General features: G+C 42.1%; 1 protein-coding gene across 2 annotated transcripts in view; it reads left to right on the forward strand.

Annotated features, from left to right (window-relative positions):
* Nucleotides 1-3,698, forward strand: part of LOC111143315 (leucine rich repeats and immunoglobulin like domains 2) — a 65,157-nt gene extending 61,459 nt beyond the window's left edge. For both annotated transcript variants that reach the window (XM_022496973.1, XM_022496974.1), the window contains exons 17-18: nucleotides 681-971; nucleotides 2,896-3,698. In XM_022496973.1, the coding sequence (XP_022352681.1) occupies nucleotides 681-971; nucleotides 2,896-3,122 (518 nt within the window). In that variant the 3' untranslated portion in view covers nucleotides 3,123-3,698. The remainder of the gene's footprint in view (nucleotides 1-680; nucleotides 972-2,895) is intronic.
* Nucleotides 3,699-12,342: the final 8,644 nt, after the last annotated feature.

A 12,342-nucleotide genomic window follows, 5' to 3' on the forward strand; every position in this document is an offset into this window, starting at 1 on the left:
GCTCTTTATTTCTCACTTTCTTTTTTCTCTTTGAACAGTTTTCAAAGCACATAACAGTCTGGGGAGCTCGTTATTAAACTTTACCTCTGCCAGACACGCACATGTGTCAGACAGGACTCTTGACCATCAGAGGCTTTCTCTAGGGGTACTTTAAGCCATGAGTGTTGCTTAATTCCTCGACTCATGAAAGTAATGCAGGCTTTATGAAGTGAAGTCCTCCCAAGTCCTTGTTCTCTGCTTTAGTTTGCTTCAGCCAGACCTGTGTCTTGTAGCACAGTGCAGCTGCATCTTCGTTCCCTTGAATTGGGCATCACCTTATCCAGGCTGGACAGAAGTGGTTTACTGTAGCGTTCAAGAGCATGGGCTCAGGAGCCAGAGTGCCCAAGTTTAGATTTCAGCCCTGTGTTGTAGCAGTGTTTTGGAGCAAGTTCCCTCATGTCTCTGTGTTGTAGTTACCCCGTCTGTAAAATGGGGGTAATAATAGTACCCACCTCATAGGGATGCCGTGAAGATTAAATTAGTTAATGCACAGAAGGACCTTGAGACTTTACCTGGTGTATCAAATAAGTGCTCAGTCAATGCCAGCTGCGGTGAAAATGGGGATGGCTGCTGGTGCAGAAAACTGGTGATTGGCAAAGCTGACTCCTTAACTGAAGGATTCTTTCCTGTGTCGTCATCAGGTGGTCCTGGTACCCGGGTCATTTGCTCAGATTGTTATGACAATGCCAACATCTACTCCAGGACCCGAGAATACTGTCCGTACACGTATATTGCTGAGGAAGATGTTCTAGATCAGACACTGTCCAGCCTCATGGTCCAGATGCCCAAAGAGACGTATTTGGCACATCCTCCCCCAGATGCCCCTACCTTGGAGAGCCTGGTGTCATCAGCAGACAAAGAGATGGCTGCCTTTCCCACCAACCATGAGAGGATAAATGAGAAGAAACTTCCCTCCACACAGATGAACAGTGGTAAAGGACACAGTCTTTTTTGTTTACTTTGTTTTTACTCTCACCTACTTGATTTTTCCTTCTGTCATATAAGTAGCACTCTGATTTGACAGGAAGCAAACAAATTGGAATAATAGAGTAATTAGCTACAGCTAGCTGGTATAAACTAGGGCCAGAGATTTTCAGAGATTAGAATTAGAGATGTCTGCATCAGTAGGATGGAAACAGCTTCTGTGGGAGTATCAAGATCACACTTCTAAAAATTCAGAAGCTATATAGAAAAAGCTTTAAAAAAGTTTCAAACAGGTTTAATTTTTTCTTCCATCTTTATTTAAATAATGGAGATTGGAAATGCTGAGGATATAATTTGGTGGAGATTTTTCCTGAGATTTAAAAATGATTTGGTTGCTGTTGTAGAGGGTAAATACTGAATGACAGTATCACTTAGCCAGTGTTTGATTTCGTCTGTGAGGCCTTATGATCAGGTCCCAAAGTGGGGAAGCAGTTGTGGGATGACCCAGGAAAAGAAACACATGTCACATTGTGCAGAGAAGGCATTTGGTAACAACTTGGTCAGTAAAACAGAACTCTTTCTAGACCATAAGGGCACTGCTGAGCATGTCTCTCTGGCCATCCAGGTTTTTCATCAGCTGTCACCCTTCTTGTCAGCACAGGAAATTGGGTGGGGCTGAGGCCTGCAGGTGCTTCCAGGGGTGCTTCTGGTAGGAGGGAATGATCTGACTTGGGACTTTTAAGATGTGTTCTGTTGTTCTTAATTCAGAGACCAACTCCAAAGATTTCCAAAGACAGTACAAGTCAGAGAAAAGTGTACTGTCACTCACTGAAGCTAGTCTCTTGTCTTTAAAGTTCATTGTCCATGAAAGAAGGGCACCAACACTAATTCCGTGTTCCCATGTCCTAAAAGAGTTACACACCTAAAAAGGCTTTAAGTAGAACGAAAAATGCAGTGCACCTTTTTCTTCATTTTGGAGAGGTCTTAATTGTTGCCTTGGTCCGTAAGTGAGGAGATCAGCAAATGAGTGCTTTGGTGCATTGCTCATTCCTACCTGGGGCGCTCTCACTCCTTGCTATTCATAATGTGGTCTCCGCTTCAGCATTACCTAGAGCTTGTTAGAAATGCAGACCAATGTTCCCACCCCGGACCCAGTGAACGAGAGTCTTTATTTTAACAAGATCCCTAGGTTATTTGTATGCACGTCAGAGCTTAAGAAACCCTGCCTTAGCTTACCTTAACACATGGGTTTTGTTTTTATTCCTGAGTGTTTGTTTCCAGAACATTTGCCTGACTTTTTCCAAAATGTATCCCCATGAAGTTAATATAGCTTTCAGCAAATATTCTTTGGGGAAAGAGCTCACCACTGCAGTAAGTAAGGTGAATGAGAGATGTATATCTTTGAAACCAAAGTATAATAATCTGATTTAAAATTGCTGCTTTTCATTATTATTTTATTGTTAGGATTACTGGCATGCTAGAAGCTGGAGGGAAATGGTTTATTTTTAAAACGATTTTTTTTAACATGCTCATTTGTTATTTAAAGATGTAATGGCTGTGTTAAATCAGTGATTTTTGTATCATGCAACTTTCACTACAGTAAGGATACTATTTTAGTCTGTTTCCATGTGTCTAAAGAATTATATTTTTTAATTTTTGTAGCAGCAGAAGCACTAATCGTAGATGAAAGCAGAGGACATATCATATGATTTCAATAAATAATCGGTTAAGCTTGTTGAAAGACCATGGTTCTAGTTTCTATTTTGTTTTCTTTTGTTAACTGTTGCTAAGAAGATGACAAGTGTACATTTGCTCTCAATGTCCTTATTGGAATACTGGGTATCTTTATTTCTGGGAGAATTTGGATAAAAGAAAATACAGCCATTCATTTTGAACTTCCATTCGCCACTGATTATTGTCTTTCGTTTTCAGAAACGTTGCCGCGGCCTCTGTGGAACATAAGCAAAGAGCTAGGCCTGCCTCATCCTCCCTTTTCGCAGCAGCCAGTCCTTGAGCCACCACAAGTCCATCAAAATGAGGGTCTGGCAGAGAGTGGCCCAGACTGTTCTGCCTCCCCCACGCCTTGTCACAGGTTGCACGACCACGCTTTTGATTTTAGTAGGACTCGGAACATTCAAGATGGTAGTGAGGGCACATGAAACTCACTCCAGAAGGAGATGTGGGCAGAGACTCAAGTTACTTCATTTTGTATTTATTACTACCTCAGAGTTCAGAAGAAACCCCAAAGTCAGCATTTGCTTTACCCTGTCTGCAATTACATCTGACCCCACCGAGGTGCGCCAGGCATTTCTTTGGGCTTATTCCTGATGAAGAAGGGGAAACGGCTGACAGAAATGGGTACATCTAATAAAACCTGTGCAACACGGGCAGAGGAAAATACAGGACAAACGTGCTTGCTGATGGTTCCACGGGGATGTGCCCAGCTGTGCACTGCCTGTTAGGGAGAGTCTCATTGCTGCTTAACGTGCTGGATTGTCTCAACCTGCAGAATGATTCTGAGAAAGCATCACTGTTCTGGTGTGTCTTCCAGGAACAGAAATAACTTTGGAGCCCTCTGGGAAGTGTGTCTGGGATTCTTCAGTGGTTTTAAGCATCTAGTTGAGACCAGGGCTTTGATATTCAAGGTCTTTGACAAGAATCCCAGGCTTGACCAGTTGTTACCACATCAAAGGGTTTTGTATTCTTGTGAATCTTTTTTTTTTTTTTGGTCCCTATCACCCAGGGATCTCATTGTAAATATATGTGCATTTATAAATAATTTTTGTATTCATTGACCATATGTGTTGGCTGCATTGTAAATATTTTTGATATGCCAGAATTATATATAATATCCAGTTAATAATATTGACAGCACCGTCTCAGACCACAGATTTTGTATGACTTGGTTTAGTGAACCTAAAGACTTTGTTTGAAGTTTTAAAAATATGTTTGTTAAGAAGTATATGTATAGAGGCAGGGAACCTAGTGATTGCATACACACAAACACAGTCTTGGTATAATTAGCTACTTTACTCAGACCTAAAAGTTCATACGTCTAATTGTTTGCTGTCTGTATACAAGTGCCAGGTAGTATTACCTTTCTCTAGCATAAAAAGACTCAAAAGACTAGCAGTCAGTCTTATCATAGTCATGTGCACATAGACAAAGGAAAATTTCTTTTGGGAATATCTTCTTTCAGCAAAGTATTTAGGTGATGAGGAAACCAAAGATTGCTTCTTTTCTGTTTTTTGTTTTGTTTTGTTTTTGTTTGTTTGTTTGTTTTTTAATATCTCTTCTGCCAATACACAGTGTGTCTTAAGGGAAGAGTGCTTTTGGGAATAAGTTGAATGTGCACAAATTCTTATAAAGCTTTAGAGTGTTTTCCTTGTTTTATACAAGGAAAGATTATTTAAGCCAAAAAGTTCTCTTGAATTTTTGATTGCAAAAAGCTTTATGTGAACAAAGGACTTTATAATGGAATGTAATGAACTAAAGTTCTTTTTTGCTTTGTGCTTTCAGATATCCTTACCTAGGCTGTCAGATTCTGTCCTCTCAGTCTAGTGAGTACTAGTTACATGCTGGATAACTTCCATCACTTAAATGAAAATATCTATTTCTAAGTTATTGTGCATTTCAAGGGTTCTAAACTCATATTTTGCCAGAAAGTTGAATTACATCTAGTTCTCAGTCCTAGTTTTTTTCTCCCATAGTCAGTAGTGTCTCTAACAGTTTTGTACCACCAAGCCATTCTCTGTTTCCTTTTTTGAACTGTCAGCCTCTGTTCATTTTTACTTCAAACTTCTTAAATATCACTGTTTTCCCATCCTTTCAATTTGTGATTCCTCTTCTTCCTTACTAGGTTGTACTTTAATCTGTACAGGGCTGATGTAGAATCAGGAGACCTGATTTTGTTCCTAGCTCTGCCCCTTATTGGCTGTGCAGTTAGGGGCAGGTGTCTGCTTCGCAGCCTGATTTTCTCATTTCTGAAATGAGGGCATTCTCCTAGATGCTCCAAAGCCCTTTCCAGCTGTAACGTTCTGTGAATTTGTGATCCCTTCAAGGACCAGGGAGAATTTTGCTACTCTAATACAAAGCTGCTTTCATGAAACATTTGTTAGTGTAGCAAGAGTGATGCTGCTTACTCTGACTTGAGCCAGATTCACTTCCTCCTTCGCAGGAGGGACGGTATAAGATGTATTTGTTAGAAGAGCTCTTCTGCTTTGAAACCGGCTCAGTAAAGGAAGACTGTTGACTCAGTGGGAGCCACCATTTGCGCTCTGGGGCAGCGGGTCTGAATGCCAGTGCTGCCGCGCCAGAGCATGGAATCAGTTGAGAGGCGCGCTGCAGCTGATCTGTAGCTAGTTTGTGACTCCCTTACCTTTCAGATGTCTTCATTCATGCAGGTGATCCTGTAACTATCTGATACTCTCACTCATATTCTGACAGACTTCTCTTGAGTGAAAAGGGGTAGTTGGAGCGAGGCTGCAGGTGAGTATCAGCTCTTATGGGTGACAGGACTGAAAACCAGGGTGCGAACCAGTGTTGTAGAAAACTTAGAATATGGTGGTCCTCTTCCTCTTAGGACTGTCAGAGTCTGGTCTCCTGAATGGCCAGGTTTTCCCTTCCGTCAGCACCAATGGTGAGACGCCTTCCCACATGCTCCTAGCTTGCCAGAGTAACTAAGGAACTAGTCAAGAATTTGTTTAAACGTGAAGTTTAACAAAACTGGTTTTAAAAAAATAATAAATTTAATAAATTCTAATCTTAGGAGAAGGGCTTCCTGAAATTTTCTGTTAATTGCATATGTTTTTGACCAAGCAGTGATTTATCCGTCTACCGTAAACAGGGTTAGTGGCTCATCAGTGTTCCTTCCCTGTAGTGTGATGTCTGCCTAAAGCCTCTTTTAATCAGGATTGTTGTTAAGCAAGGCAAACTGAAATGCCAGGAGAAATACTCTCTGCCCCTCATCCAGTTACCACCTTATATCTGTAGAGATATATTAGTTCTCTTAAGTTGTGCCCCTTTTACACTGATTCTTCAAGTCTTACTTGGAAGAAGAAATAGCATCTTCCTTTAACTCTGCACTGGCACGTGGTCTCTATATAAGCCATTGGCTTTCTGTCATTCAGCAGCTTCTAAATTGCTCTCCCTAGTTGTGCAGGTTACTCTGTGGGATACGAAGTATCAGGAACCCTCTAATGTGCCACTCCGAGAGTTTTATGTGTATTTTTCTGAAAGGTAACTTTCCTATTTAAAAATAGTTGCCTTCACACTGCCCATTGTGGGGTTGTAAAAGCAACATTAAGATGTCTAGCAACTTAGACTCATATCCATTTTCCTAAGAGATGGGAGATATGATAAATGTCTTTAATACCTTGAAGTGTTGCCATGAATTAGGATTAAATTCACTGTTTTTATTCTTTTTTTTTTTTTTTAAAGATTTTTATTTATTTGTCAGAGAGAGAGAGCAAGCACAGGCAGACAGAATGGCAGGCAGAGGCAGAGGGAGAAGCAGGCTCCCTGCCAAGCAAGGAGCCTGATGTGGGACTCGATCCCAGGACGCTGGGATCATGATCTGAGCCGAAAGCAGCTGCTTAACCAACTGAGCCACCCAGGCGTCCCCACTGTTTTTATTCTTGAGGACAGAGGTCATGTCTGCTCCCATTCTGTGGGGCAGAAGTTAACAGGGAGGTACAATAAACACTTGCTAGTAATTCTGTGTAAACTAATTCTCTACAATTAGGTTTGCCCAATAATTGGAATAATCTGTGTTTTGTGGGAAAAGTCACAGTGGAAGCCAGATAATCATCTGTTAATAGCGTTGAAGAAATTTCTGCACTTAGAATGGAATATGGACAAGATGACTTTCAGGTCTCTTTCAGTTTTATCATTGGAATTTTCCAGAAGCAATCTGACAGTCTTAAAACTTCTCCTTTCAAAATCCTTTATATACAGTAAGTATAGAGCACTTAAATTTTTTTCAGTTAAAGAGTTTTGGCTTTTGGTTGACAAAAGGAGACTCTCCTGTTAATGGCTAAAAACATGAAAGTCTGGGCTTATGCTTCTGAAGAAATCTATAACTAGTTAGTAACAGAAATGGCATTACCATAATAAAAACTTTAAGAGCCTATATAATGTATTATGACCCTCCTTTTTACTCTAATTTTTTTTTTAATTTTTATTTATATATTTGACAGAGATCACAAGTAGGCAGAGAGGCAGGCAGAGAGAGAGGAAGGAAAGCAGGCTCTCTGCCGAGCAGAGAGCCCAATGTGGGGCTCGATCCCAAGACCCTGGGATCATGACCTGAACCGAAGGCAGAGGCTTTAACCCACTGAGCCACCCAGGCGCCCCTACTCTAATTTTTTATGCCTGTTTCTTCTTATCAGCAGGACTCCAGTTGGAATGGGGTTGGAATTGCGGTGTTCGGCTTTACACCCAGTATTTTACCCAAGGGGGTTGGAGCCTTTCCAATCATTTTAATATTCACAGGAATACCAGGAGGTAATGGAGCAACAGAGGTAAATTTACTGTCATTTCATGCTGCGTGCTCCATTTTTGAGTTTGCTTCTTAATGCCGATTGCAGAGGTAATGTGAAGTAGTTGGGCCTTCCAAGGTGGAGCTGAGATTTTTGGCAACCTGCAAGGAATGTCTCATTCTTCTCTGACGTGTCCTCTTCCCCCGTTCAGTCTGGCAGATGTTTTTCCCTTCTGCTTCTAACTTAGAACTTTTTTGTTTAAAGTGCCATCTCAACCAACATCAGTTAGCCTTAATTTTTTTTTTTCCTTTTCCGGACAACTGCCTGGTTTGTTGATGAAAATAACAAGCTCTGAATTAAGAGATATATTACAAGCTGCTCTTTACAAAACAACACCTGCAAGCCCATGAATCATCTGAAGATGTTGTGGGTAATAAGAGGTAGGGACGTGTGTGTGTGTCTGTGTTGCACGTGTGTGCATGTGTTGGTGTGTGTGTATGTGTGTGCGAAGAGTAATATTTGGACCTGCTCCCCTCAGGTTGTGTGTTGAGTGTTTCTTAGCGGTCTCAATAATCTCCACCAGTGAGTGGGGTGAGGGTGAAAAAACAACTTGATTTGAGCCTGTTTTTAGATTAGAAAGAGTAAAGTGATCCTTTATCAACTAAACCGTCTTGAAAGAGAAATTGATCATCAGGTGGTCAAGTGCTCTTGGAGTGTATCTCTTGGCTACTTAAAGTGGCCTCTTGATCCATAGAGAGACTGTTTCTACCCTCTCCTGTTCCCTCTTCTTCCCATCAGAGGATGTCAATCTGAGTAGCCCTGATACCAGATGTATCGAAAGAGAGTTCTAAGCCAAGTTGTTTTTCAGTGTGGTCCTTTCCTAATATCTATTTATATTTTCTCACACACGAGAATGTATATTTTATAAGGCATGTGTTTGTCTACTTGTTTGTCTACTGTAATAGGTCTCCAATAAAGCTAAAATACATTATGATTTTCTGGTTTTCTGTCGCCTGACATATAGGAGTGAAGTGGTATATTTTTAAGTTTGTGGTCCTTTGAGAGGGTCGCCAAAGAGTTGTACAAGTTATGGCCCCTCTCTCGTTCCTGCTGTGTTTGAGTCACATACTGTCTGGAGCCTGCCATCCAAACACCCTGCAGCCCTGTGCTTCCTGAGGGCCTGCGCTGTGTGCCCTTTGCCTGTCATCGTGTCTGCCGTGGTGTTAGATGCCTGGCAGTATGGATGGAAACAAACACGCTTAATAGTTCATTAGAAAATAAGAGTGCTTTCTAAATAGGGAAAGATTTGAAGGCATCATTTTCTAATTGAAAATTAAGAAAATACTCAATGTCAATATTCTGATCAACTTTCTCACTCTACTATATTAGGGACTTTCTTTTTTTTTAAGGTTTTATTTGACAGAGCATGAGAGCACAAGCTGGGAGAGCAACAGAGAGAGAGGGAGAAGCAGACTCCCCACTGAGCAGGGAGACTGACTCAGGGCTTAATCCTAGGACCCCGGGATCACGGCCTGAGCCGAAGGTAGACCCTTAACCGACTGAGCCATCCAGGTGCCCCTGGAACTATTTCTTTTGAGACTGTCAGAAGCTCCTGTTTTATTCTGGCTGGGCCTGCAATACCTTTCCCATCATGTACTTTATGGGACTCATTCCACAGACATTATCTATTTGAGCCTCCTAAGATATAGATTGGGTAGATGATTTTAATCTCCATTTTTTTATAGTTCAGGAAACTGCTCAGTGAGATGATCACTTAACACAATGTTAAAAAGCCTTTAGGCAGTAAAGCCAGGACTTGAACCCAGATTTTCTGTCTCACATTCAGAATTTCCCCCACTGATATCTTCTAGTTCTGAACAGAGTATCGTGTCTGTGGTCTTCAGAAATGCTTGAAGAAAAAGCCCTCTGGACATTGATGACTTCCATTGTGGTGAAGTTTGGACTGGATTGTATATTGGAAGCTGATTTTTGTTACAGTCCTGATAAGAAAACAGACTATCATTTTCTTATGGGTGGAATGAAGAAAAGTGCTGTGGTTTTACTGTATTTTTGATCTGGAGGGGGATACAGCCCAAGTAGCCACATCCTGCTGAATGAGGAGAGAGATTTGTACCCACTCAGCTATTTAGACACTTGTAACCCGGCACTGAAGCTGTCTGCTGCCGGACTTGTGGCCGTGGACCAATGCTTCCCCCCCACCACCCCCGCCAATGCTTTTGTAAAGGACAGTGAGAATGAATTTCTAGAAAAATGAAATAAAAAGGCAAAGTACGACCATAAAATTTTTATTTTAGATTTAACAGACATAAAATTACTGTCAAACTGCTGTTAAAGTTTCTAAATGTTACTCTTGATTTCTGTGCTTTGTCATGGGCCAGCAGCAAATAGTTTATGGATAGGCACAGGTCTGCAGACCATAAGAGTGGTAACCGTGTAATGACATGGTTATGTGTCATGATGGGGATCATCTTACTCATTTCTGGAGGTTCCTTTTATTCTTGCTGGTTTGGAGAACTGGGCTTCTGTCCCTTGAGGCCATCCTGACTGGAAGCAATGATTTAAAACACCTTTTCAGGGGCGCCCGGATGGCTCAGTGGGTTAGAGCCCTGCCTTCGGTTCAGGTCATGATCCCAGGGTTCTGGGATCAAGCCCCGTATCAGGCTCTCTGCTTGGCGGGGAGTCTGCTTCCTCCTCTCTCTCTCTCTGCCTGCCTCTCTGCCTACCTGTGATGTGTCTGTCAAATAAATAAAATCTTAAAAAAAAAATAAATAAATAAAACACCTTTTCAGCTCAGCTACCCACCCCTGCCCTGAAGCTCCTCGCTTGCATGGTGGAGTTTTTGGTAGCATGTGGCTTGTTTTCTAGTCCTGCGGTCTTTCTGGCCAGAGCTCTGTGACTTTATTACAAGGGAGACTGTCATGAGCTAGGTTAAGGGGGAGAGGAAGAGCATGTGTCATCACAAGGGGAAGGGAAGAGGAAGAGCATGGGTCGTCATACTGGGAGGGACACGGTCTGATGCTGGGGGCTGATGTGGACTTGTGTAATCGCTGTGGTAAGGCTCCCTTGGGGAAATTTCAGCTGCCACCTCCGCTGTTGTCTTTATTCAGCCAACCAAGAAACGGTTCTTGAAATCCCTAGGAAAGAAATTCCTCACTTTGTTTATTTGGTTCACCGGTCATCACCAAGGCTAGCTGCTAAAGCACTTTGACAAAAAGAGGCAAATAGGAAGCATTAGTACACAATTATTGCTAAGATGAAATAATGCAGTAAGAGCAGATATATTCTGCCTACTCCTTCCCGTATGTTAAGCACGAAGCATGTGATCTTCACAACAATCCCTTTGAGGGAGATACTCTTATACCCATTGTACAGATGATAAAACCCGCTTGTCCAAATTTATATAATTAGCAAGCAATAGAACCAGGAGCTGGAAGTAATGCTTTATTATTTTTTTAAACATATTTATTTATTTGAGAGAGAGAGCATGAGCAGGGGGAAGGGTAGAGGGAGAAGCAAGCTCCGCGTTGAGCCGGGAGCCCGATGGAGGACTAGATCCCAGGACCCCAAGGTCATGACCTGAGCCGAAGGCAGACGCTTAACTGACTAAGCCATCAAGATGCCCAAAAGTAATGCTTTATGATTTCCAAGCACAAGTTTTTTCCTTATGCCAAAGATAGGAAGAATGTGAACTTTTATCACCTTTGTCCCTTAGTCTTTGTTACAGTCTGAATTGGGTGTCCCCTGAATTCAGATGTTGCAGGCCTAATCTCCAGTACCTCAGAATGTGACTGGCTAATGTCTTAGGGAGGTAATGATGTTAAAATGAGATCTCCAGGGTGGGCCCTAATCCAATATGACTGGTGTCCTTAAAGAAGAAATTTAATCAGCAGACAGCATGTTCACAGAGGAAAGCCTATGTGAGGACACAGCAAGAAGGCAGCCCTCTGCAGGCCAACAGGGGAGAGTTCCGAAGTAATCAAGCCTGCTGGCATACAGATCGTGGACTTCAAGCCTCTAGAACTGTGCAAAGAGCTGTTGTGTAAGCCACCCCATCTGTGGTATCTTGTTATGACAGCCCGAACAGACGAACACAGACTTCAGTAACCGAGCCAGGTTGGCAGAATTTTCTTAGAACACAGGCTATGTGATTTGCCTGCAGCCACGTACTCCAAAACCCGTGTTCTGTATACTGAGCCACGTTGTCTTCCGCCCCGGTTGGTGCTTTCTAGCCTGAAAAGCCCTGTAGAGAAACTGGAGATGAAACTGACAAACCCTGGCCGGCAAGCCTGTAGTTCCGACGCCCGGCACGCCCGTCGCGAGCCTCACCGACGGCAGCTCTGAGCCATGCTTGCCAGAGCGCCAGAAGCCGCTCATGTTTACAGTGTACCCTCAAGTTGAGTGCATCTGGGAACAAAGAAGCAGGCTGTTTGGAGCATTCAAAAGTAAGTGCCTTTAAGCTCCTATTTTATTCTTTTTTTTTTTTTTTAAGATTATTTATTTATTTATTTATTTGACAGAGAGAGAGAGAGATCACAAGTAGGCAGAGAGGCAGGCAGCTATTTTATTCTTTTCTCCCAAGAAGAAACCAGGTTTTTACATCTGTAAGTAGAATCCTGTGTGTGGAATGACTGATTGCTCTGAAGTTATATGCTGGATCAAGTAGTTTAATTTTGTGTACCTTTTAAACGTGCCATCAAAGCCGATGCGAATTCCTCTGTCTCAAAAACAATAGGCATGTGGTTAAGGTCGGCCGTGATGGAGGCTAGTTTGAATTATTTATACTTCTGGGCGAGCTCTAGAGACAAGTGCATGAGTATATGCTCTATGCCAGAAACCGTGCAGAGAAGAAACACTGTTGTCAAACAGTAAATTCCTACTG

This window comes from Enhydra lutris, unplaced genomic scaffold (assembly GCF_002288905.1).
Source record: "Enhydra lutris kenyoni isolate GAN:26980312 unplaced genomic scaffold, ASM228890v2 scaffoldscaffold9, whole genome shotgun sequence".
Lineage (NCBI taxonomy): Eukaryota > Metazoa > Chordata > Mammalia > Carnivora > Mustelidae > Enhydra > Enhydra lutris.